At 37.5% G+C, this 27,686-nt stretch overlaps 1 protein-coding gene across 3 annotated transcripts; it reads left to right on the top strand.

Annotated features, from left to right (window-relative positions):
• Positions 1–27,376, top strand: LGALS8 (galectin 8). 3 transcript variants are annotated; one of them, XM_044001702.1, is made up of 10 exons: positions 1–189; positions 2,257–2,347; positions 7,487–7,575; positions 12,306–12,516; positions 17,730–17,849; positions 19,015–19,071; positions 20,296–20,325; positions 21,334–21,422; positions 22,743–22,911; positions 24,482–27,376. In XM_044001702.1, exons 2-10 carry the CDS (start codon positions 2,306–2,308, stop codon positions 24,629–24,631), a joined length of 957 nt encoding a protein of 318 aa, XP_043857637.1. In that variant the 5' UTR covers positions 1–189; positions 2,257–2,305; the 3' UTR covers positions 24,632–27,376. The 3 variants fall into 3 exon arrangements, with proteins under 3 accessions (XP_043857637.1, XP_043857636.1, XP_043857635.1); XM_044001701.1 differs by lacking the exon at positions 1–189 and adding an exon at positions 938–1,217 and having other exon boundaries at positions 20,299–20,325; XM_044001700.1 differs by lacking the exon at positions 1–189 and adding an exon at positions 941–1,217.
• The last annotated feature ends 310 nt before the right edge of the window (positions 27,377–27,686 follow it).

Here is a 27,686-nt window from a genome sequence, read left to right as displayed (position 1 = left end):
TTACTTAGCTCCGCTTCAGGACGATGACGTCACTGTGGAGGGACGCGTGAACCAGGAACTAACTGGAAGCCGACTCATTTTTGCTCTCCTTAGCCACCCATAAACAAATAAGTTATGTCTTCAGGAGACAGCAAAGTTGCCGGAAAAACAGGCTTCTGCCAGGATCTTCTGGAGGGCTGAGTACCCGGGGTGAGTAGGAAAAGAAATTGATCGTCCGTCCGGAGCCATGATGACTGTGCTGTATAGCTATGGGAGGGGTGGGAGGATTTGTACAGGACCAGAGCTGTGGACAGTGCCTTCTGACACTATCAAGGCGAGATGATGAAACGCATTAGCCAGACGACGTTACATAAACCCACTATTTATTTGTTTGCGTAGGGCTGCCACTGCTGGAGAGTTTTCCCTGGGCCTGGGGAAGGTGGGTAACTTGGAATGCGGTTCTCTCCGAATTAGACTTCTTGCCTCTGTTAGGAGGGAACATTCCCCACCATTCCGCAACATCCCTCTGCGGATCAGGAAGTGGGTTTGTTAAGGAAAGGTTTACCTTTTACAGAAACACTCAGGGTCATCAGAGAGAGTAGTGGGGATTGGAGGGGTGTTGGGAAAGTATAGACTTCCAAGAGTAAAGATCTGTTTAGGCTGCTCTTAACTCTTCTCAACCCGATTTGCATTGAAATCTCATTACATGTAAAACCTGTCCCCAGATACCCCACCATCTGGTTCTACCTCCCCTCCCCCCATTCCTTTATGGGACCAGGATTTATTGCACCCCAGTCCATGTGTGTTGAAGGGACCACAGATCTCGAAGGGACTTTGGAAGCCATTTAGTCCATTTCCCCCCCCCCCCCCCACTTTCCCCGCCCCCTTTCTGTGGGTAGTCACCTAAAGTTGGGTGACTTGCCCAAGGTTACACAAGCAATGACACCAGAGTCAATATTTGAGCCCAACTCTAGTGTCAGTGCTTTTTCCACTGCTTCCCAACTTCTATAGGAAAGCCAGCGTTTGTTGGGATCTAACAGTACTTCTTTATCAGCTAGTTCATGGCAGTTCCCCAGGCTTCCTGCTAATTACCCATCTTTTAGAAAGCATATGACCTCAGCAGCTGAGTCATCTTGTGTTTAAATTTTATAAAAAAATAAATATTGAAAGCAACACACCGGGAAGCAGAATTTCCTTCTCCTGACCTACCGGAAACCCTATTCTATTAAAGGAATGTGGTAAGAATATTGGCTGTGTTTGGGTTCTCCCTGGTTCTCCCTTAATATAAAATTTTCACCAAAAGAAATGATAATGGACTGTGCCTTTAAGTAGGTCACTCCATCCTTAACTGTTTCTTTTAATTATGAATGTGGGCAGCTCACTGACCTCTTGTTGAATAAGTTGTCTTTTGTTGCAGAAAGCTCTCTGAATTTTGCAGTTCAAAAACATCCTTCATGGAAGGACTTTGGAGTTATGGAGGAGGGAACTCTTTTGGGGTTTTGGTTTTGGTTTTTTGCTTATTAAGTTGAGCTGTGGAGCAAAGGAAAATTTGCAATTTTCATCTGAGACCAAACTATAGTTTTGGTTGTTGTGTGTATGTATGTAATTCAAGTGGGTGGTTTTTAAGGCCTAATTAGGTCTCATGCATCTTAGCTGGACTTAGGACTTCCCTTGCCAAAGAACTTGCCTACATTAGCAAAGAGATAGAAAAACCAAACCATCCAAAAAACACAAAGCTTAACCTGATTGGCTTTCTTTTTTTTTCTCACCTTCTCAATTACTGCTCCTGATAAATGTCCCAGGTAATTAGGGGATGTGGCTTAGGCATTGTTTGATATTATATTTCTGTGTTTTTCAAGAGAGTTTATGAAGCCCTACATTGTACGGTATGTTCTGGTTTTGTAACACTTAAATCAGAGGAATTTCATTTGTGAATAAACTAGGTTAATTGTTCTGAGGCCTAGTGCACTGTTTTTTATAAATATGATTAATAACAAGATTCTTGCATGAAAAATAGCTATAGATGGAGGAAAGTGGTGAATTACATTAGAATGTAAGCTGCATGACTGTAGAGATTTGTTTCTTTCTTTATATTTGTATCTTCAGTGCCTCACATAGTGTTTGACACACAAGGAAAGGCTTGAATGCTTGTTGATTGATTGAATGTTTTCATCTCCATTTGTGTTTTTTTTTTAATTTTAATTTCATTTTATACTGGGGGAATTCCCCAAGTTTTCACCAGATGTAATTTCAAATAGAACTTATTTAAATCCATAGGTCAGTGACAAAAGAGAGACCCAGATCAGCAACCAACTGGAAAGACAACATGATGTTCTCAAACAATCTACAAAATGTCGTTCACAATCCGGTAACTGACTTCCATGAAATTAGTTTTTGTTTATGGAGAGAGTACTACTTAATATGGTTAAGTTTAGTTTACTTACGAGAATGTGAATTAAAGCAGGATTTATTTAATGACAAAAATCTCACCTTATCCAAGAGATATAACTTCTTCCCCTGTTTTTACCAGACATTTAATAAAGAGCAAAATTAACAATTGTATCAGCTCCTTCTCATCTTTCCTTTGTGAAAGTGTGTGGTTAATAAACTTAGAGCTGGGAAGGGTCTAATCATGAGTATAGCTCTAGATTAGAGCTTCTTAAACTGTTTCCACTCTCTACCCCTTTTTACCCAAGAAATTTTTATGCAACCCTGGGTATATTGGTATATAAAATAGGTATATACTGTTGCCAAATTTTTTTGTGACCCCCACATTCAGTAATGAGACCTTCATATGGGCCTCTCCACCCACAATTTAAGAAGCTTTGCTCTACAGTATCACAAAACAGTTAGTCGGACCTCCTCATTCTACAGAAGAGAGAACTGAGACTCATTGAAACTAAGTGACTTACCCAAGGTCACACAAATAAAAAATAGTCAAGATTGAGTTCAGGACCTCCTTATAAATATAGCAGCCTCATCACTGCACTGCAATGAAATGAAAGGTTTTGGGAGAAGAGAGAATATAAATAAAGGGCCTTTCCAAGACACAGTAGGTTTATTTATCTCAAATCATTGGGAATTGGATGCATCTTAGATAGATAGATGATAGATAATAGATAGATAAATAGATGGATGATAGATAGAGGTAGAGGTAGATAGAAACAGATATAGACAGAGATAGGTAGAAATAGATATAGGTAGATAGAAAGATAGAAATGGGTGGAGATAGATGGAGGTAGACAGCTGGCAATAAATAAGTATAGAGATATAGACAGATATAGAAAGAGACAGAGACAGATAGATATAGAGACCGGAAAGAGATGCATGATAGATATAGAGATGGACAGACAGGGAGATAGACAGATAGATAGAATGTCCGACAGCAAAGCTTCTGGGTTTATGTAGTGATGAGACTATTGAGAATGAACTGGTCACCAATTTTCAGGCTGAGAGGTGTTTGTGGGCCTGAGAAAAGTTATATTCCTCAGGGTCTTTGCTCTGGAATCTTGGACAAGGGGAAGAGGGTGACCTCTGGGTATGAGCTCAGGTACCATCTCTGCTCCTTTACTTTACTCCAAGTGTACCTTGCCAAGTCATTATGCACCTCAATTTCCTCATCTGTAAATTTCATGAAAATTAGTCTGTGCCATAATGATGAGGCATTAACTTATACTTTATCAGCTGTTAAACTTGAGAGTTACTCCTTTTGCACCAAGTTTTTCTGCCTTTGGGAAGAGACACTGTACAAATGAGAGTGAGCTACTGTACTATTTGCCAAATGAAGATAGAATAAGAAGGAATCCAATGATAACATTAAGCATGGACATGAGAAGGGGGAAGCTTCATAACTATGATATTAATGAGAAAATATAGGCATGAATCTCATACATTTGGATTTGCAAGTCTCAAGTTTAGCATACACACACAAAGGTTTTGTTGATTCACAAGAGATCATATGATGGGAAGGGACCAGATAGTGATAACAGCTAGCATTTAAGGTTTGCAAAGCACTCTATAAATATTATGTCATTTGATCCTTATAACAACCCTGGGATATGGGTGCTATTATTATCCTCATTTTACAGATAAAGAAACTGAGGCAGAGTTAATTCAACAAGTCAAACAAACACTATATATGCCAGGCACCATGCTTACAGTGCTGGGAGTACAAACACACTCAGAAAGACCAGCCTCTGTTCTTAAAGAGTTTACATTCTAATGGGTGAAGACAGTCCAGAAAGAAAGCTGACAAGGGTGTGGGGTGGGGGGGGAGAGTAGGTGAAGGTCCCTAGCACAGGGGCATGGTAGAGAAAGCTTGGAGTCAGGGGTACAGTATGGAGAGGAATGATGATGTGGTTGGCCTGGGCATCCTCCTTGGAATGGAGGTCCTGAGAAGAACCAGCTAATCAGAAGGAGAGGCCATCAGGTCAGAGGGTACTTTCTTCTTTCTTTCTTTCTTTCTTTTTTTTTTTTGGTGAAGCAATTGGGGTTAAGTGACTTGCCCAGGGTCACACAGCTAGTAAGTGTCAAGTGTCTGAGGCTGAATTTGAAATCAGGTCCTCCTGACTCCAGGGCTGGTGCTCTATCCACTGCACCACCTAACTGCCCCCTAGAGGGTACTTTCAATATGAGTCCATTGGTAGTGTAACCATGAGTGAAGAAAGTTCAATGGCGTGGTAGAAAATGTCTACTTAAGACACATACTGGCTGGGTGAGTGTGGGCAAGTTGCTTTCTTAATTTCTGAGTGCTTCACACAACTTTCAATTATGAGACAATTAGAGATCTTTACTTACAGAAATTTTCTGTCATTTGAGCTCCATAGAGCAATAAAGTCATAGATCTGGAGGGAAAAATAATATGTGTATATATATATATATATATATATGTGTGTGTGTGTGTATGTATGTGTATACATACATATATATACACATACATACATACATACATACATGTTATAGAGGCAAGGCAGTATAACCTACTGAGTGTCAGGCTTGAAGTCAGGAAACTCCAGATCCAAGTTCTAAGTTCTGTAACCCTGGGCAAATCACCCAAACATATGTATCTTGTGTACTCCCTACTAGAACTTAGCTATTAAGTCACAATATTTGCTTATTAGTGCCCACCTGGAAATTTCCCACAAAAGAAATCACATGTCGGGGCAGCTAGGTGGCACAGTGGATGGAGCACCAGCCCTGGAGTCAGGAGGACCTGAGTTCAAATCTGGCCTCAAACACTTGACACTTACTGGCTGTGTGGCCCTGGGCAAGTCACTTAACCCTTATTGCCTCACCAGGGGAAAAAAAAAAAGAAAAGAAATCACACGTGAGGTTTCAAGGATACAAAGATAAAATGGTCCTTGCTCTCAAGGTTCAAGACTGAAGGCAGTTTTGTTATTGTTATTTTTGTTATTTGTAAAATGAGAGGATAATCTATTTTTTCATCAATACTTTATTTTCAGGGTTTCTCTGGTCTGGATTAGATGGAAAATTTACCTAGATCTTTTGCTTCTTTCTTTACTCTTTAACCTTGGGAGATTTCCACATATGAGAAGGCTGGGGAAATTGAAATGAATAGCTAAAATAAACTCCCTTGAACCTGATTTATTATTAAACACATAAAGTATTGAATGCCCATAATTCACTAAAGTTCTTTCTATCTCTGGTTTGTAGTTGGCTGCCCTTCTAGAATCTGAAAAGACGTAGCGAGGCTACAAATAGCTCAGAAATCTGTTACGGTTTTTTATGAGACCTGGAAAAAGTTACAGCTCCTACTCTCATAAATGTATGGTTTCATATGCATTTAAACAACTGGTTAGATAGACATAATGAATGTTTGTACTGTGCTTAGCTAGGTGCTGTAGGGAATAAAATAAAATTTCTCTTTTAATTTTTTGATGTTTCATATCTTTACTTTTCTTGTACCCCTTAATGTACTAGACATTCAGTGTGAATTGTAGACATCACAGAATCCTAGAGAATAAAAAAGTAAATTGTGCAGCCTCAGACACTTAACACTTGACTAGCTGTGTGACCCTGGGCAAGTCCACTTAACCCCAATTGCAAGTAATTGTGATACCTGGCTCACTGCCCCGCGCCCCAACCTTATTCATTATACATTTTTTCCTCTAGTAACATCTTAAGGAAATTCCAGAACTATGATGGGATTGATTAGGCTCATTTTTTCTCTCCATTCAAATTTAAGTGAAAAGGATGGAGAAAGGCACAACAAATGTGTTGCTTTAATCTCAGTCTGGCATACGTCCATTATCACTATAGATGTTCATTGGATAACGACAGGTATACTATACAAAGGTGGTGCCTTTGAGAAAGTGACATGGTCACAGACCTCAGAGAGTTCATATGCTGATGTAGGAAAGAGCCCTCTAAAGCTAACACTTCAAATTGTGCTGTAGTGATATATATATATATATATATATATATAGAGAGAGAGAGAGAGAGAGAGAGAGAGAGAGAGAGAGAGAGAGATAGAGAGAGAGAGAGAGATAGAGAGAGAGATCCTGAGGTATTTTGTTTCCAAACTTATCTCATCCCACTACAACATAATCAGATTCTCATTCTATTTTAATTTTGCCTCCAAAAACACATAGGTCTCCCCTATCTTAAAAAAAAAAAGTTTTTGTTTGATCCTGCTACCCCTTTCAGCTACTGAGCTTTTCTTTTGTTTGTCCTTTATTAAGCTTCTACTGTTTACAAGGCATTGAGCTAGGTTCTGAGGATATAAAGATAAAAGATGACACTCCCCTTAAGGACCCCTTGGGTGGGAGATACACACAAGATAAGTATTCACAAAGGTAAGGAATGATGGAGGCAAAAGAGTATTCTTATAAAGTTTGCAGCGTAGAAGAGCACTTTTAGGTGTAGGAATCAGAAAAATCTTTAGGGAAGAGATGGTCCCTGTAACCAGCCTTTGGCCATGATCCTGGGCAGCAGAGAATCTTGGCTCAAGCTCATCCTTCAAATTTCTCTGCTTCCTGTGGGTATGGCCAGGGGCAGGTTACACACCTGAGATCAGCCTTCCAAGAAGAGAGGAATCTTGAAACCTAAAGAAAGATGGAGAGGCAGCTAGTTGGCTAAGTATAGCACTTTGAGAAGCCAGGGCAATTTAGAAAACCAGTATAGAATGGTAGGATCATAGTTTTTAGAACTGAAATAGACCTTAGATATCATCTAGACTCTTGGTCTAGTCTATTGTTTCTTTCTTGACATACAGATTTTTGGCTAATGCTGTTTAATAAAATGATTTCTTACATGTTTAATATAATTATACATATATAACCTATATCAGATTTTTTTCTGTCTTGGGGAGGGTGGAGGGAAGGAGAAAAATTTGGAACTAGAAATATTATAAAAACAAATGTTGAAAACTCTTACTACATGTAATTAGAAAATAATAAAATACTTTTGTGATCAAATAAAATAATTTTTTTTCTTTTCATATGAACGTAAGTACACTGAGAGAAAACTCTGTCTCCTTCTGCCTTAGGTGATTCCCTATGTTGGTACACTTTCTGAGGAGCTGGGGCCTGGGAAATTGGTTGTTATCCATGGTCATGTGCCCAACGATGCAGACAGGTAACTCTCCTGATGTGTACCTAGTTAGGGTCCTCTGCCTTACTTATGTTAGATGGAAAAGGATGAGGAAGAAATTGAATTTTTGTGACTAAGAGCAAAAGGAAAAAAAATAGGAAAGATCATTCTGATATTCCTTGCTATTTCTACTTCTCATGAAATTAATCTTATGAATAACATCTTACACCGCTCATATAGCATTTTGTAAATAAAAAAAAAACACTTGCACATATTATTTTAGAAACTTGGTAATGGAAGGAGTGGAGAGGGGAGAGAGTGGAGACAGACACAACAGTTAGGATCCTGTTACAGTAAGAGTAGATGAGATCACCAGGGATACAAGTATAGAGGAAGGAGAGAAGGACCTATTGCAGAACTTTACCTGATTTGCCCAAATAACAGACAAGTTATTGGATTTTTTTTTCTCTCTTCTCTATGTTACTAGATAAAATAAAAGCTAAAGTATACAGAATTATTAGTCAGATAAAAAGGACTATGAACAATACTGTGTGGCATTTTTTCAGGAGTGTCTCAATGTTTTATAGATATTAAGTTCATTGTACAGTAGTACGTCATTTAATTTGTTGGGGGTTTTTAGAGTTGAATAAAAGTATTATGATGTTAGTTCAGCATCCATAAGTTCATGGGAATTTGTTGCTCAGTTTGTTTCTCACAACAACCCAATGAGATGGTGCAAGTATTATTCATTATCCCCATTTCATAGATGAGCAAACTGAAATTCTGGGAGATTGACTTATCCAAGGTTATACACATAGCAGACTGGGGAATTAGGACTTCAATTCAGGTCTCCTAGTCTCATATCATCATCCAGGAAAAGAAAATTTTGAAAGCAAATATTATTACCAAAGAGTAGACAGGGTTCTTCCTCAAAGACAAATATCTAGGTTTTTACATCTTAATTTAGCATTTTCTTATAGCTATTTAATTTAATTAAATTTCTTATAGATAACTTTTTTTGGAGGGGTGGGGCAATGAGGGTTAAGTGACTTGCCCAGGATCACACAGCTAGTAAGTGTCAAGTGTCTGAGGCCAGATATGAACTCAGGTCCTCCTGAATCCAAGGCCAGTGCTTTATCCACTACACCACCTAGCTGTCCCATAGATAACCTTTTAAAAATAATACTAGTCCCATATAGTCTCCCCCTGTTAAAAAAACAAAAAAGAAACTGGGAAGCAAAGAAACCAGCTTTTATCAAGAGAAACAAAGGTGGGGTCAATAATCTACCCAGCATGGTCTGAGACCTCAAGATATAAAATTTGCAGTTATTTATAGGTCTCTTAATTCATGTATGGTGCAACAAAGTCCTCTAGAAGCTGATTCATGCAAGATTGCATTTGTAGGTCACTATGTCCTAACTTTGTGTTGTCTGAACTTTGTATTTATCCATGAGGTCTCAGCCCTTTGATGTTTCAATTAGCCCTTTATAGGACTTTCTTACTTTATCATTTTAATATAAAAATTTATATATGGGTATGATTATTATGGTCACACACTTAAGATACACACTTTATAATGATTATAGTTATACTCCTTAGGTCACCTAGCACAGGAATTTTTTGGGGACTGCATCATAGTTTGGTTACACACAGGTATTTTCACCCAGGACTATGCTATTACTGTAAATCATACAATAATTTCTTATCCTAATGATTATAGCTGAGAAAAGATTAACAAGGCAATACAGAGCATAGCACTCAAGGCATTGATTATTGTTCTTTTTCCTTTCACCCCAAACCTTGCAGATCAGCATGTAGGTAACTGCTGGTCAATTTACCAAAATATTTCATGGGTCACTATTATATCCCAGTGATTATTCTGGGCAAATGTTAAGTATCTGATAATACTCTTTGCTTGTTTTCATAAAGATTTTGAGGCCTGTATTTATAGTATGGGGATTTTTCTTTCATCGGTTAATGAAAGATATCGACTTTCTACTCTATTATTCTAGCCACCATTTCATGTCTTGCTGAGTATTTGGTAGGTTGTTACTGTGGCCATCATCACCACCACCACCACCACCACCACCACCATCATTATCTCATACTTTTTCTTTCAATAAGGTTTCAGATATAAACAGTCCTGTGACAAGTTGTGATTCTTAATATTGCTTTTTTTTTTTTTTAGTGAGGCAGTTGGGGTTAAGTGACTTGCCCGGGGTCACACAGCTAGCAAGTGTTAAGTGTCTGAGACCGTATCTGAACTCAGGTCCTCCTGACTCCAGGGCCGGTGCTCTATCCACTGTGCCACCTAGCTGCCCCCTTAATATTGCTTTTATATTTAATCTTTTATGGACTTACCTCTTCTTGTTGTTTTTAGTTGTTTCAGTCATGTCTGACTCTGTGATTCCATGTGGGGTTTTCTGAGAAAAGATACTTGAGTGGTTTGCCATTTCCTTCTCCAATTCATTTAATAGATGAGGAAACTGAGGCAAACAGGGTTAAGAGACTTGCCCAGGGTCACACAGCTAGTATCTAAGGCCAGATTTGCATTTAGGAAGATGAGTCTTTCTAACCCCAGGTCCCTTGGCACTGTGCCACCTAACTGCCAGGACCTACCAGTTGGATAAAATAGTTGCTTTTTTGGAGTTAGATAAAAGTATTCGGTTGTAAGCTTAACCTCTATAGGTTCATGGAAAGCATCCTTTGTATAATACCAGTAGCAGAAAAGACAATAGGAACTATAATATGCTTAGTTTATCCTATTCCTTCATAACTTCTATTTTGAAGCTTTTTATTCTAAGTAGTTTGGAGACTATGAATATTTGTTATGGTGACATTTATTTAAGATTTTTTCATTTTTCTGATTACTGTTTTTGTTGTCGGGTTGATTATGCTGTTTGCAAATGGTTTTGTCTCTTTTCTCTTTCTCAGTTTCACTTTCACTTTTGCAGCTCTGTCAAAAGTTTTGGGGAGGTCAAAAGCAATAACTGAACTAATGTTTTTGGATTATTTCTCTCTTTTATTTATATGCAAAATTCTTGCCTGGCACATAGTAGACCCTTAATAAATGCTTGTTGACTTGACATGACTTGACTTGTCTCAACATCGCCAAAATATCCCCTATAAGGATAAATAAATACTGAAAATTACAGTTAAAGGATGGTGGATAAGTGGAATTAGGTACTAGAGAATGTACCCCTTCCCTTAAGATATGTTTAGAGGGTGAGATGGGTTCACAAATAACTATCATATGACTTCAAAAGTAATTGAGTCGGGGTGGCTAGGTGGTGCAGTGGATAAAGCACCAGCCCTGGATTCATGAGTTCCTGAGTTCATATCCGGCTTCAGACACTTGACACTTACTAGCTGTGTGACCTTGGGCAAGTCACTTAAGCCCCATTGCCCTGCCAAAAAAAAAAAAAAAAAAGGCAATTGAGTCCTTAGAAGATGTCAAACAGAAAGATAAAACAGATTCCTAGAGGGAGGAAATCACTTACTTCTCCCTGGGGTATCAGGGAAGGTATAATAGAGGAGGTCTGTCAGACAAACTAGCATTTATTAAGCACCTACTACATGCAGGGCATAGAGAACATCTGATTTGGGGCTTGAATTCTTAACTAGACAGAAATGAGCTAGAAGCCAATTCCAGGTATGAGGACTAGATTACTAAAACACTACACAACAGCCATTTCTGACCCTTTCCCATGGTGCCCATTGTCAGTATCTGAACATTCTATGGTTCCCGAAGACCAGAAGGCCTGGGCTGTTGCAAATTCAGTATGTGCCTAAGAGAAGAATTTCAGTTTCTGAGGCATTCCATGCTATATTAGCTCCAGATTATATCGGTTGTCCAAAGAGAGGCCCTCCCTGCCTCTCCCAACTCCTCAAAATGACTCTTGGTTCCAACATTTCCATCTATACATTTTCCACAGAAGGGTCTAAAAGCCTGTGCAAATGCATGAAGGTAGAAAATGGTACCACCAGCTTGGGAAACTGTGACAGTCTAGTTAAGCTGGAGTGGGAAACGTTAAAAAAAGAAAATACAAAATTATAAATATGTTTCTATCACAATTACTTTGTGCTGGAATATCTCAGAAACATATATATGACTGAAGTGCTAAATAATTTAGGATGATTCAAAATTGACATCCAGATAATTCCCTTGTTCTCTCAAATGAAGTGCCACTTAAAGATATCGATTAAATATTACAGCAAATAATACAGGGCATTATAAGCTTCAAGTTAACTCAGTAAGCATTCACAAAGATCCTACTATGTTCCAGGCACTGCATTAGCCGCTTGGAATGCAAAGAAAGGCAACAGTCCTACCCTCACAATCTAATGGAGGAGACAACATACAAATAACTATGTATAAACAAAATATTATACAGGATAAACTGGAGGGAATCTCAGAGGGAAAGTACTAGCACTAAGGGCATGTGGAAAGACTTCTTATAAAAGATTTTAGTTGGGATTTGAAGGAATCCAGGAGCCAGAGACAAGGAGGTAGAGAATTCTAGGCATGAGGGGCAGCCAGTGAAGATGCACAGATTTGTCACTGATTATGAGAATGTTGGTGGGAAACACCATCTTGGTATAAAAGAACTAGGATGTGAGCTTAGACTGCAGAAGTGTTATTAGGGGAAGGATGGCTTTTTGTTTTGGAGTGCAAATGGGTAGGAGGTAGGGATCAGGGTTAAAGAAGGTTTGAAACCATCTTTTTCTCTTCCTAAAAGACAAAAGACCTGCCTCACATACTCTTCTCCAAATAGGTTTCAGGTGGATTTCCAATGTGGCAGCAGTGTGAAGCCCAGAGCCGATGTTGCCTTCCACTTTAACCCACGGTTCAAAAGGTCAGGCTACATCGTCTGCAACACCCTGATGAAGGAGAAATGGGGATGGGAAGAGATCACCTATGAGATGCCTTTTGAAAAAGGAAAACCTTTTGAGATCATGGTTATGGTCCTGAAGGACAAGTTCCAGGTCAGTTTGGTGAAAAGAGCAATTATTTATTTGCTTGCCAGAGTTGAAAGTAACTTTAAAGGTGATCTAGTCCAATGTCCTCATTCTCCAGATAAGGAAAAGGAGACCATGAGAGGTACAGTGACTGGCCCCCGTAGCACTGGTAGTGTCTGAGTCTGCATTTGAACCCAGGTCTTTTGACTCCAAGGCTAGTGCCCTTTCTATAAAAGTTCATAGGGAAGATTTTCAGTAAGTTCAGTCTTTAACTTAATGAATTCTCTGCTCTAAGGTAGCTTTGGCATATGTTTTCTAAAGGATTGTTGTCAGGTAGATCCTTTTGTTTTCAGCTGACTGAATACCCTAGGGATGGGTGATTTTGTCAAGCATTCATTATATATTTCAGAGTTGAGGGTGGAGGTGGGAGGTAGAGAAGTGGAATAATTTTAGTACATTCTGGACATTAAGTTCTGAATCACTTCAATAGCAAAAGGGCTCACCTCATATTACTAAACATGCTTCTAAGTTTGATTTTCATTCTTTTCCATTCTGTTGAACTGCTTGCCCATAAAGATTTACTTCTCCTAAATTCTTTCATTGGGAAAACTTAGAAACTTTTCCTTAGATTAGCCAAAAGTTGGTGTGTCCCATTGCACATTTTTTTCTTTAATGCTATTATTTTCCAATACCACAACCCCCTCAATATAACCCTTTATGGTGGCAAAAAAAAAATAATTAAGCAAAACAAAATAATACCTTGACTGTGTCTAAGACCACAGGCTTTATTCCCACTTATAGCCCACCATCTCTCTTTTGGGAGGAGGGAGCTATGTTCCACCATCAGTCCTCTGGAGTCAAGATTGCTCAGTACACTGATCCGAGTTCTTAAGTCTTTTTTTTTTTTTTTTTTTGGTGGGGCAATGAGGGTTAAGTGACTTGCCCAGGGTCACACAGCTAGTAAGTGTCAAGTGTCTGAGGTCAAATTTGAACTCAGGAGTCTTCCTGAATCCAGGTCTGGTGCTTTATCCACTGCGCCACCTAGCTGCCCATTCTTAAGTGTTTTACTGTTGTTTTCTTTTATATTATCATTACGACTGTGTATGTTGTACTGTTGGCTCTTCTTACCCAGTTCTGTACCTGATTTCTTTTAGGTGTTATTTAATTATGAAGGGTCTATAATAGTGTGCTAGGCATTTTTATAGAAGAAGAGTTCCCTTTTTTCTAGGACCTTACCATCTTCGGCAACATAAGTTCATAGAACATTAGGTCTAAAAGAGACCTTAGACATTGTCTGGGCTAATTCCCTCATTTTAAAGAAATAGAAACTAATACATAGAAAGGTAAAGTGAATTAATTTCTAATACTCCCCCAAAATATGCATTTCTAGATGGGTTAAAAACCTATAGGAGCAAAGTGTTGTCCAATTATCCATGGCTTTCATCCACAGTCTCTAATCCAGTCCAGATGATTCCTGCCAAGTTATAACCTGGATGATTTACACTTTACACATCAAAGGAAAATCTATTCTTGAGAGGCATTTCATACCAAACACCTTGTACAAAATGAGCCTAATATTTCTACTGCTAATGCATGGCTGTGATAGGCCACACAGATATCACCTATGACTAAGCTTAGTGTCATAGAACATTGTGTTAGTAAGGTTGGCAGACTTCATCCCTGTGAATATGAATTAGTTTCCCATAGAGAAATTATCTGTTGCACAGCCAGAGATGGTAGTCTTAATCCTGACCAGCTAGGGATTAACTATATTTTATTAATCTGGAGAGCTCAGTACACTCCATTACTATTTTTAGGCTCAATTTTTCCTTTCATTGAACCTGAATCTGTATCTTTTCAAGTTGTAGCTCTGCCTCTCCAGGGCCAAACAGAACAGGTGGATCTCTATTTTACATGAATGCCCTTCACATAGATGCCATCTCTTATAAGTGTTTAGTCCTGCAAGCTAAACATTCCCACTTCTTTCAAGCGACCAATATGTGGAATGGACTCAGGGTTCCCTCACTATCCCAGTCTCCTTAGTCTAGACTTACTCCAGTTTGTCAATGTTCTGCCTCAGATGTGATGCCCAAAGCTGAAGACACAATTTGTGGTCTGTGCAAAGTATATATAACAGGGTGAGCACCTCTCTCATTTTGGACATTATGCCCTTGCTAACATAGTCCAAAATTGCATTAGATTTTTGTTTGTTTTTGGCTGCCATATCATACTGCAGATTCAGTGAACTTGAAATCCATTATCCCTGTGCATGAAGGGCAAAACATTTGAAAAGTCATCGATTAGACTTAACTTCTCCAAACAGTATGCTGTTGGCAGCAGATAAATTTATGCTCATGCTATCTTATAAAGAATATTATTATACCGAACACAATATGAAAATATTTGCTATACCATTCTATCACAATTTCACCCAATTTATATGTCTCTGATTCTATGCAAGGGGAGTTAATTATTGAGGTACCAAAATGACCACATTTATAATATGATGTGTTCTCCAAATAGTAGTATAGTTTTAAGGTTTTTTTTTTGTTTTGTTTTCTTTTGCGGGGCAATGGGGGTTAAGTGACTTGCCCAGGGTCACACAGCTATTAAGTGTCAAGTGTCTGAGGCTGGATTTGAACTCAGGTACTTCTGAATCCAGGACTGGTGTTTTATCCAGTGTGCCACCTAGCTGCCCCTTAGTTTTAAGTTTTAAAAGCTTTAATAGTTTAAGATCACAATAAGAAGGGGCAGCTAGGTGGCGCAGTGGATAAAGCCCCGGCCCTAGATTCAGGAAGACCTGAGTTCAAATGCGGCCTCAGACACTTGACACTTACTAGCTGTGTGAACTTAGACAAATTACTTAACCCTCATTGCCCTGTAAAAATAAAAAACAAAAACAAAAAACAAAGATTACACTAAGACTTTTTGGACATGAAGAAGGAGGAGGAGGTGATGGAAGAAGAAGAGGAGAAAAAGAAGCATTTAAATAGTATATTAAGGTTTGTAAAGTGATATTCATTTGTTATCTCATTATTTGATTATAATATCATTATAGTAGAGCCTCCACAAAAGTCCTTTCCTCATTTCTTATCATGTCATGGAAGTGATCCTGAGCTATACTGTATATATGGTACACAAGTTGGCCCATGCTAGTAGAGCTCTGTGTACCATTCCAGCGACAGATTGTGTCTGCTTCCCAAGGACCAACTAAGTTTGGTAAGGCTAATTACCACTAGGATGGCTACTAGGTGAGGACGAATCCTTTGGCCATGGCAACCCATGAAATGGAAAAAAAAAAAAAAACCCACAAAGTGGCCCTTGCTTCTCTTTATGGCCTTCTCCCCACCCCCACCCCCTCCCACTTCTGGTAAAGATGGCAGTAAAGGGGTGGGAAGGGTATAGAGGATCTAAGAATCACAAAGCTTTTAAACCATCCATCCACATTGTCAGCACCCTAAATATAAGACCCATGTCCAGTGACAGTTCAGTGCCAGGTGAGGAACTGAATCATGTCAATATTAACATTTTTTATTACAAATGAAAACAGAAGACACAGCTAAATGGAAGTAAGGCCCACAGATTTTCCTTGATGAGGCAAATAAAGGGGTTAGGAGAATTGTTTTGGTCATGTTTCCAAAAGAACAAGAAACATTTTATGGGACCTGTGAAAATAATTTACACAACTATAAAGGCATAAGAAGGAAATAGGAGGACTTTTGCAAATTATATTCTCCACCATGCCAGATCTTTATGGTCATGTAGTTGAAAGAAATGTGCTTATTGTGTGTTGACATAAAAAAAGTATTTGGTTTGCTAAAGTGAAATGAACCTAAAAGCCTTATGTTAACATCATACAAGATTCTTTGGAAGACACAACAATGAAAATGACTTTGTTCAATGACATGATTGTTATTATCAAGTAAGGCATAAAACAGGAAGAAATATGCTATCCAAAGGTGTTCACCACTGTTATGGAGGAGATTCAGAGTAAAGGGCAAGTTACAGAGGAATTTCCCGTACAGTGGAGTCCTCCAAATGTTCCAGTTTGCAGATAACATTGTTTTGATTTCAAAACATTGAAAAACTGTAGATCATCCTACATGAGATTTGTAACCACTCAGAGGGGTTCAGAATCTACACAGATTAAAAACTAAGTGAATGAATGCTTATTGTACATACTCCAACTTATACTTGGATAGACATCCCATAGACCTGGTCCAACATAACTGATAAGTATTGAACCAAATGGTCCCAGAACTGAGTGTAATCATAGGACTATATGAGGGAAATTGCTTCTCTATGAAACCAAAAACCAATTTTTAAACACCAACAATTTTCTAGTTGCTGTATGGTTGCAAATTATAGTCTTTGAAAAATAAAGATGTCAGACCACCCAAAGGGAAATGGAAAGACACATAAGTAGACTACAGCATATTATATTACCAATAGAGGATGTGTACAATGGGTATCATAAAAAATATAATCAAAACATGTGTAACCAAAAAAAGGAAGTGTGGTAGTCATGAAGGGAGGGTGAGAAATAATGGATGACAATTCTTGTGTGCTGCATTAGTACCAACTTAACTTCAGGAAAACTAGAGGAAGACCCATTACATGTTGACTAGACCTCCTTCAGATTATTCACAGGAGGACATGGACAAGAATCACACAGGATGAGTTGTCATCTGCACACAGTGATAACATTACATGTCTATTGGAGTAAAAAGATAACTACCCCAAAATAGTACAGCATTAAAGTGAAATTCTAGCAGTGTCTAGCACTAGTAAAAACTTAATAAATGTGATCTAATTGACTGATAGTGTAGGTAAAGCTTAAAGAAACTATGATTTTCAGTCATAATATGGTCCAACATACTATGAGATCAAAGAAGAAAGAATTGAGAGAATGTGGTTCAGTGGAGAGACTATTCAACTTGGAGCATTGGACTTGGTTTTACTGGACTTGAATTCAAATCCTGACTCTGCCATTTACTACTTTGGGCATCTCACCTAAACATCTTAGGGCCTCATCTGTATAATGATGGGATTGGACAATAAAAATTGAACTATAAAATCTCTTCCAACTCTAGATATGTTGTTATAATGAAATGAATTCCAAGGCTAGAGATTACAACAAGAATACTAAGTCAGTTATACAGTACTTAGAGGTTTTAAATTAATTAAATTTTAAAGCTTTTAGATTGGAGTATATTTCTAGTTTTCTGATATCATCCTAGGTTGCTGTGAATGGAAAGCATCTACTGCTCTACAAACACAGAATTGAACCAGAGAAAATAGATACACTGGGAATTTATGGCAAAGTACAGATTGTGTCACTTGGGTTTCGCAGTAACTTGGTAAGTACCCCCAGAAAGCCTCATGTTCTTTTAGAATTGTTTTCCTGTTCACTTTTAGAAACCAGGATCTTATAGTGCAGGAGTACTTAACCAAGCATTAATGAACCTAGGTTGTTTGTTTTTTTTTAGATAGATAGATAGATAGATAGATAGTTAGATAACTACATTTCAGTATACATAATTGATTTCATTGGTAATACACTATATTTTATTTCACACATTTAAAAACATTATTCTGAGAAGAGTTCCATAGGCTTCACCAGATTGTCAAAGGGGTCCATGACACAAAAAGGTTAAGAACCCCTCATCTAGTGAGATAGAGCTAGTACTCATCAGGAAATATCTCCCTAAGTATATTTCTTACCTCCTGAGAAGTAAATTAACTTCTTCAGATTCCTAGTTTAATAAACCTAGTTTTATTTGGTTCTTTATTATGTGTACTATCTCAGACTTGACATTTTTTATTTTTTTAGGTGTGCTCAGAAATTTATACTAAGCCATCCCTGATCCCACTGGCTAAATGATCTCCTTCCTCAGATTTTTCATATATTACTCTGAAACTCCTTTATCTTTATATTATTTTACTTATTTGTGTATATGTTCTATACCTCTTCTCCTACCCCCAACTGGTTTGGAAGCTTTTTTAGGGAAGGTACTGTGTAATTTTTCATCTTTGTATCTTCAACACAGCACAGGGCCTTGGATATAGCAGGCAGTTAATAAATGTTTGTTGAATTCTATTAGTCAACTTAGAGCTGTATGGATTTAGCCTTCTATTTTTTAACTTCATCACTATAGTACTACCATTGCCAGAGAAATGAATAGTTTCTGTAAAAATACTTTATCCCAAATGTGAGGAATGGATTCCAAGGAGAATGTTATCAGTAGAGCCAAACCCAAGACCTTTTTTTTGTCCACTTCCCTTTCAGTTTCATAGATAGAAGCAGCATGAAATATTTTAAAATGACTCACTTGAAGTTACATTAAAGTACAGATAAATGGATATTTCTTGTCTTCTTTTATAGTTTTGGGAGGAAAAAAAATCACTGTTTGACATCAACTAATGAATTCCATTTATACTTTGAGTATTAATTCCTTAAGATGACTAAATTAAGAAAGGATGTTTTGAACTGTCAGAAAATTTAATTCTTAATTTGTTCTTCAGTCTTTACAAGGAACCCAAGCAACTTCTTTGCGAACACTAACGATGAATTCAGAAAATGTAAGTAGGAAAAAAATCGCCAGGGTCATCATGGTTCTTTGGGTCACTTTGTAAATAAGATTCAGGGTATTTATTTTTGTAATTGTATTTCAAATATGAGACTAAACGAAAGGTGAATACATAAAAATAAAGAGAAACACTTTGTTATTTCTAGAATTCCAGGTTAATACAGAAGCTTAGGCTAGCAATGAAAGGATCATCTTTCATATGAAAAAATAGCTCTTTCACAGCTGTTAGGAAGGACATTACATCAGCTATTTAAAGTTATAACACTGGCCAGATGAAGTTATTAGATTAGGGGGCAGCTAGGTGACACAGTGGATAAAGCACCAGCCCTGGATTCAGGAGGACCTGAGTTCAAATCTGACCTCAGACACTTGACACTTACTAGCTGTGTGACCCTGGGCAAGTCACTTAACCCTCATTGCCCTGCAAAAAAAAAAAGTTATTAGATTAACAGCTACAGCTAAAAAGTTATATCTTTCCAGCTCTTTCAGTTGAGTTAGGGTTTGTACTTCTACAGATGTTACTTTATTTACAATCTGTAACATCCCAGAAAAGACTTAATTTCTATTAAATAAACCTAAACAGCTAGAGAGTATTTGAGCATAAACATCTTGGGGCTGTTTATGTTGCCCAAGGTGAGGGTCTTATTGATGGGCATATTTATGTTTCATGAGCAGAGGTATGATTCTGAGCACCCTCTGGGTAGGTAGGAATAGGAATTTTTAAAAAATATATTAAGGGGGCATCTAGGTGGTGCAGTGTATAAAGCACTGGTCCTGGATTCAGGAGGATCTAAATTCAGATCTGGCTTCAGACATTTGACACTTACCAGCTGTGTGACCCTGGGCAAGTCACTTAACCCTCATTGCCCGGCCCAAGGGAAAAAAAAAGTATTAAATGATCACAATGTACCTGACACAGAAAAGTGTAAAGTTCATATATAATTCTGTGAGAAAATATTATATAATGATGAAAAAGCTATTCTGACACACTGAATTATCATTTTAAATGACTAGTTTTTGATATTCTGGATGAATCTTAAATTTATAATATGTACCAGTTATAGAATTCTAAGCACAAAACATGACGCCAGGCATTAAATATTTCTCAGCCCTTGCCAGTCACATTAGTAAATAATTACAGGCTCCGACTTGACCCAGGTTATAGAATATAATCATTTCCTGTTGTCCTTATTCACATTATTGCTTTCTCTTCTAGCAGATGCAGGCATCTGAGGCGTCACAATTTGTAAGTATATTTTGCTTCCAGATGAAAAGCAAAATTATTTATATGGTAGATTAGAAATCAGTCATTCCAAACTTTGGTAGGAAAACTCATTTACCTCTATTTTACTCCAGAACCTTTTCCATGAAACCTAAAGAGATAATGGGTGATGTCAGGAGCAGCAGTAGCTGCACAAAGAGCCATATTCACCATGAATGTGCCAGGGTCAAATGTCAATTTACAGTACTTGCTTACCTATCATACATTTGTTTACCTCCCTGCCATTGAAATGCTGTTAACCAATCCTGATTCAATGGGATAAAGTAAAAAAAAGTCTATATTCTTTTTTTTTTTTTTGGTGGGGCAATGAGAGTTAAGTGACTTGCCCAGAGTCATGCAGCTAGTAAGCGTCAAGTGTCTGAGGTCTGATTTGAACTCAGGTCCTCCTGAATCCAAGGCCAGTGCTTTATCCACTGTGCCACCCAGCTGCCCCAAAATCTATATTCTTTATAATAAATAATACAAATTCCTTACTGTAGCAGAATCTGAATGCAACCATTTTCCATTCATCTACAGCATATAAATGTCAAAGCTATTATTACATCAAATTTTAAAAAATATACAGGGGATTAATTAACACTGAAGGAAATCATGTACATTTCCTAATGTACTTCCCCACTGAGAAGCCTGCGGTGTTATGCAGAATGTTGTTGTTCAGTCCTGGAAGTCGTATCTGACTCTTCATGACCCCTTTTGGGTTTCCTTGGCAAAGATACTGGAGTGGTTTTCCAGTTCCTGCTTCAGCTCATTTTTTACAGATGAGGAACCAAGGCAAACAGGGTGAAGTGATGTGGCCAGGGTCAGACAACTTATAGAATGCTGGATTAAGACAACCAGTATAAGCAGTTCGGTTTTTGTCAGTTTCATGTCATAGAGCACCCCAAATGCAGCAACATCCCTTGTTTATTTTGCCCATGTAACCTGCCTTCTCTAGCCCATGCAGCTCTGCTGAAGATGGCTCTTTTTTTTCAGACACTTCCTTATGTTGCAAAGTTGAACTCTGCCATGAAACCGGGACAAACCATTGTCATCAAAGCAGAAGTGAAGAAAAATCCAAAGGGGTGGGTAACACCAAACCATGGATCTTAAAACATTATAACCTTTTGCCTTTGTACAGCTCAGATAACAGTTTAAAGCACAGCATGCATTGGCTTTGTGATCCTATCGATATGTATATTCCCTCCAACAATGCCCCCTTGAATTGGGGGAAATTCATACTGTATGGTCATGCTTTTCCGACATTGTGTGTATAATAAATGTTTATCAAACCTTATTTGGGTCCAGAACTCAGAAGGGATATCAGGATTGGAGAAAGAAATTTGGCAATCATCTTCATGGAGGATGTAGGTGTGAATGAAATTGTATAAAGGAGAGAGAAAAGGGCCAAGGACAGAAATTATTGGAACACCCACATAGGGGGACTGTCTATTTAGAAAGAGTAGATAGTATCATCATTTCACATGAAGGGATTGAAACACAAAGAAATTAAGTCATTTACCCAAGGTCACACAGCTGACCAATGGCAAAGCCAGGAACTAGAACTTGGATCCTAGCCTAGGGAGCATGAAATGGACACTGGACAAAGCATCAGAGATTTAGGTTCTAATCTAACTCAGCTACTAACTAGGCTTTGTGACTTTGGACAAACCACCTTTCAAGAATAGGTAGGAGGAAGGGGCAGCTAGGTAGCCCTGTGGATAGAGCACCGGCCCTGGAGTCAGGAGGATCTCAATTCAAATCTGGTCTCAGACACTTAACTCCAATTGCCTAATAAAAAAAAAATAGGAGACCATTATGATAGTTCAAATATGAAAAGGAAAGGTATTGAATTAGGGTGGCTGAGTGAAGAGGAGAAACCAGATGTGAAAGAAATCGCCACAGTGGAATCTATAGGATTTTGCAGCTGACTGATGTTGAGAGGTGAGGAGAGAGTGAAAAATGACTCCAAGTCATGAGCCCAGGAAAATGGGAGGATGCTGTTGACATCAGCAGAAATTGAGAGGTTAGAAAGAGAGGCAGGTTTTAGAGAGAAGAAAGAGTTTGATTTGGAATTCAGTTAGTTAGAAGCTTCTGGAGAACCCAATGTTAAGACCTAGTTCCATCCTACATCAAAGCCCCTTCCATTAACACTGCCTTGTTAAAACATCTAGTATATAATATGGAAATATATTTTACATGGCTTCCTATGTAGAATGGGACACTGTATTTCTTGCCTTCTCAGTAGGTAGGGGAGGAGATGGGGGGAGGGAAAGAGACTTTGGAAATAAAAATAAAAACTTTTTTAAAATTAAAAAAAATTTTTTTTTAAATCTGGCATATACTATCTACCACCTTTCACTATTTGTTGACTTGGGCTTTTTTTTTTTTTTTGGTCCTTCTAGAAGCTTTACTGTTGACCTAATAGCAGCCAGTACAAAGGACATAGCACTGCATTTGAACCCCCGACTAAATGCTAAAGCATTTGTAAGAAATTCTTTTCTCTGTGAGAGCTGGGGAGCAGAAGAAAGAAATATTGCACACTTTCCATTCAGCCCAGGGATGTATTTCGAGGTAAGACAATCGGGTGAATGGATTGGGGGATAGAGGAACTATTCACAACAAACTCCATTAGGGGCAGCTAGGTGGCATAGTGGATAAAGCACCAGCCCTGGATTCAGGAGGACCTGAGTTCAAATGCGACCTCAGTAACTTGACACTTACTAGCTGTATAACCCTGGGCAAGTCACTTAACCCTCATTGACCGGAAAAAAAAAAATCTCTAACAGACTCCATTTAAATTGATGCTTTGGGGACTTAGTTAAGTAGTGGTGAAGGGGATTCTGTTTTCAACGCCCTTAAATACAAAGATAGCCAGTTGGCTGACCCATTAGAAGTCAGTCAACTACATAAAAATTTGTGTCCTTGAAAGCAGTTGTCATAAATTACCTAGGCATCGCTATCCTAGTGAATGGTGATTTTAAATGCACAAGTGATATGAAGAATTGGAAAAGCCACTATGATATTTAATTTACAAACAGAAAGATGCTAAGTTGTTATTAGTACATACCATTAGCCAATATATGAGATTATGCTAAAGGCCTTGCATGGTTTTAATAAATTGAACAAAAAATATCCATAAATTACATACAGCAGCAAAATTACATAAATTGGCACTAATGTCTGTTATGAAGTTTAATTCAACTGCATGCTTTAGAATTAGGAAATAGAAGAAACTGTGTTTATCACGGATGATATCCTGGAAGACACAGATTTTAAATTGTGTTCAAATAAGAAATGTGGAATAGTGAAGGAGAAGGGATAGATTGTTTCAGATGTAGGAGGACAGCCAGAGCAAATGACAAGAGATGGTGATAACATTTTTTGTCTTTCTAGAGAAAAGAGAGTAAGAATAGGTGAATTAAGATCATTGAAATAGGTAGGGTGGAGTCTGGATGACTGGGTGCGCTAGAAAGGAGTTGATACTTGATGCAATTGATGTTACTGGGTCGAATCAGCATGATTGGAGAAAGGCTAGCTAGAATCCGGGAATGGTACAAGAAGATTATGAGTTCACCAAAGTCAGCTTGAGGGGTTTTCATTGTCTCATAGCATTCTAAACTGATATAAATAAATAGATGGTTGCTATAAATAAACATGACTTTGGCTAAGGTTATGAAATGGTATAGTTATGATGTGAACTCAAACCTCTTGACTTATAGGCTATTATTTGGACTGACTTTATTGAAAAGTATGCAAGTGCTCAACAGCTTTTCTTCTGCAGAAAGAATTCCTATTCTTTTTGTGACAAGCTCTGTGTGGTATCCTGGGATAGGAGAAGCAGAACAATCCCCAGGTGGTAAGGGGTAAGGATACAAAGAGTGCTAACAGTAAAGATCCTGAGTTCTGGAGATTAGGGTAGAATATTGTTCCCCTTCCTGCTGGAAATCCCAGAAAACCAGGGAGAGGTCATTGTAGTAGCCATATCAGACTTAGAGATGTACCAAAAGCTTCCAACAACCTTATAGGGTCCCATTCAACTGAATCAGGATGCTGCTGCTCTTGACTCTGCTTAAGTAATTATTGTTATGATTCTTAAAGAGAAGCACCTAAATTTCCTCTTTTTTTTTTGTATGTGTTTCAGATGATCATTTACTGTTCTACTAATGAATACAAAGTTGCCATAAATGGAGTCCATGTCTTGGAATACAAACATAGGTTTAAGGAGTTTGGCAAGATCGATACACTGAAGATCGATGGAGACATTGACTTATTGGATATCAGGAGCTGGTAGTTGGAGCCACAAGAACAGAATCACAACATGATTTATGTAGTAGGAGGGGCCTTTTAACCTTGTCAGTGTGGAGTTCCTCTCCCTTGTCCATTTTCTATATGTTGTCAAGTTTCCTTTCATAATGAAAACCAAAAAGGGTATTTTCAAGAGTTAGCACTAAAACACAGCTTAGACTGGAACAAGGAGAAGAAATCTGTAGTATTGGGGTCATTGTAAGCACTACTGGGGTAATTCTGACACTCTTCACCACAGGTTCTTCTTTTCCCTCTTTCTTTTTCCCATTTGCCCACTTCCCCCATTTTTTTCTGTTTTCCTTGGTTTTTATTTAACTGCAGTGGAGCAATCAGGGTTTAAAAGGATTGTTGGATTCTATTCTAAAAGAATCTGAACCCTGTCTAAGCTGAACTATATTTATAGGACCTCACTTACAAGTTGTTAATAATCTGATATTTTAGTTTTGGTTTTCCATGATGCATATAGAATATGCTTAATATCTAATTGTTAAAAAAAAAAGGGAAGAAAGAAAAAGAAAAAAGCATGACTCACAACTAATTTCTTTGTCATAATACCCATTTAGATTGTACAATAGCCTTAAACAATTCATCAATTACATAGACAAGTATGAATAATGCATCTCCTGAAGTGGTCATTTTTTTTGAATTCTCATTGCATATATTCATTGGGCTAGAACTGATGGCCATATTTTACATAGTTATAACTTTGAAGAGTATGAATTCAAATACATGTGACCATTTTAGGGGATTCATTATTCAGACTAATCAGGATCTAGATGTAGTACGTACTTTAACTCTTAACTGCAGTAAATGAGCCAAAGTTAAAAAAAAAAAATTGGTCTTCAATCTGGATTGCAGTTGGGTCTACATAGAACAGACAAAAAGAAATAGGCTTGGGGTGGTTATTTTGTGTATGAGTAAATGCCAATTTCTTAAAAATCTGGATTTCAAAGACATGAATGATTCACTTTCATCGAAAGTCCCCGTGGACCTCTGCTAAAAATAACTTGAGTACACACCCAGGATGACTCCATTGTAAAATAGCATGCCTATGTGAATTTTATTGGTAATAGTTTTTGGTGGGGTTAAATGAAGGTACTATGTACTATCAAGATCAGATTTCTTCTGTCTTGAGCATACATGCCATCTTGAATGTTGATAAAGCAGATAATATCAGAAAATGCAGAAAATTTTAAGAAAAGATGGTATGGTAGAAATAATGGGTTTGTTTGCATCAGCTTCTTAACACTCAAAATCTTATCCCATCATATTATTATAACTGAGATACAAACACTACTCTCCCTAATATGATTAAAATGAAATCTATATTATTAAGTCCACATGCTTTACATTTCTGTCTTCAGTACTATCCTTCAAAGCTGGCTACCTGGTGGAAATTCAATATAACCAACTCACTAAGTCAAATCTTGTTGTGGTAAATTTAAAAGAGGGGGGGGTGCCCCCTAATCATTTTGTTATATTGCTGAAATGGACCATCTGCTTAGCCTTGGAAATTTTTTCATAATGGTGAGATTTTTATATAATGAGAGCAGTTCTATATTCTTATTTTTTAAGAGCGTATTTGATATTTTCATTTTTCAAATATTTATGGCAGAAAAGTCCAAATGTTTGGGGTCTTTTTTCTCGCTTTGTTCTCTTTGTCTCTTTAATCTAGCCACAAACTATTTCTTCAGCATTAATTTTTATTGATAAAGGCTCTCGTACAGAGACACCAGAAAAGTAGCATTTAAAGAATTTTAAGGTCTCTCTGTTGACCTTTCTGGGCAAAGTAGCAAAAGCTCCAACTTTCCCCTCACTTAGTACGTGGTTTTAAGGTTCTATAGAAACAATTGGCTGGTAGTAATAATAAAAGAAATCTAGTTTTATTGAATGTTAGTAGTGAATGTTATATATATGGAGCAACTAAGATAATTTTCATTCAGAGATTATAAAGACCTGAATCTTTTCTCATAGTGTACATTATAAAATCCTTAATAATTCCTAAAGGAACTTGTATGTATACAAATACACACACACACACACAATATATATACAGACATAATATTTATATATCAATTAATATCCTTGAAAAAAATGTAAGCTTATAAGCTGCAAGCTGGAGCTGGAGACTGAAAATGCACCTTTCATTTCCTTTGTTAAAAGATTATAGCTAACAGTGATTTAATGAAATGCAAACCCTAAGTTAGGTTTTGTATACATTTTTTTTATCTCTTAGAATTCTTGAGGTAACTTCTTTAAAGAAATCTTGCCATGGCTGACTTAATTTGTATAAAGTCTCTCTAGTCCATATTAGAATATTACTAGAATTCTAGAAAACCACCAAATTTATTTTCTTTCTCATATAGGCAGTTGTTGATTATCCATCTATGGAAATCTCTGGCAAATGTATAATCATCCCAAAGTGGCTTCTTCATGAAATCAAACATGTTTCTTAGTCATTTCTTTCAATGTGTGCTCAACATACATTCGCTCCAATAAGAGTAGGATGCCAGAAGGCTGAAAAAAAAAAAAACAACAAACATTCCACAGCCAAATGGAAGAAATTGTTGGCCTTTCCGTTGTGATTTTTAAAAAATTACCTATGCCACATTCCCTTCTACTGGTAAAGATAACTGAAAGTTAACTGTAAAATTCTAAAATAGGTATTATCTGATTCCAGTGTATTGTATAATACTTAAATGGATTTTAAAATAAAATGGTTTTGGGGGGATGTGATGTCTTTTAAGCTTTTTTTATTATATACAGCTACTTAAAAAATTTTAAATTAACTACGTCTAAATGAAAAAGATCTGTGATTTCATCGGGTAGGTTAATTGCTGTGTATGTGTGAACTCCCTTTGCTGAAATAAGCTGCATCTCTTCTGTGACTTAGTGCTAAATCTTTGTCTGAAGCAAAAAGAGTGAGTTAGCAAGTAAATAATGGTGCTTGAACTCAGATCTTTCTGACTCAGATAGAAGAAAGTGGTACAGAAGATAGAAAGCTGGGCCTAGAGTCAAAATGACCCTGAGTTCAAATCTGA

This window comes from Dromiciops gliroides, chromosome 4, assembly GCF_019393635.1.
Source record: "Dromiciops gliroides isolate mDroGli1 chromosome 4, mDroGli1.pri, whole genome shotgun sequence".
NCBI lineage: Eukaryota > Metazoa > Chordata > Mammalia > Microbiotheria > Microbiotheriidae > Dromiciops > Dromiciops gliroides.
This window is presented reverse-complemented; position numbering and strand designations above follow the sequence as displayed.

Coding starts and splice junctions, on each gene's coding strand:
- LGALS8 (XM_044001700.1), top strand. Junction 12,517..17,729: donor TCCTGAAGGACAAGTTCCAG/GTCAGTTTGGTG, acceptor ATATCATCCTAG/GTTGCTGTGAATGGAAAGCA. Junction 20,326..21,333: donor CATCTGAGGCGTCACAATTT/GTAAGTATATTT, acceptor CTTTTTTTTCAG/ACACTTCCTTATGTTGCAAA.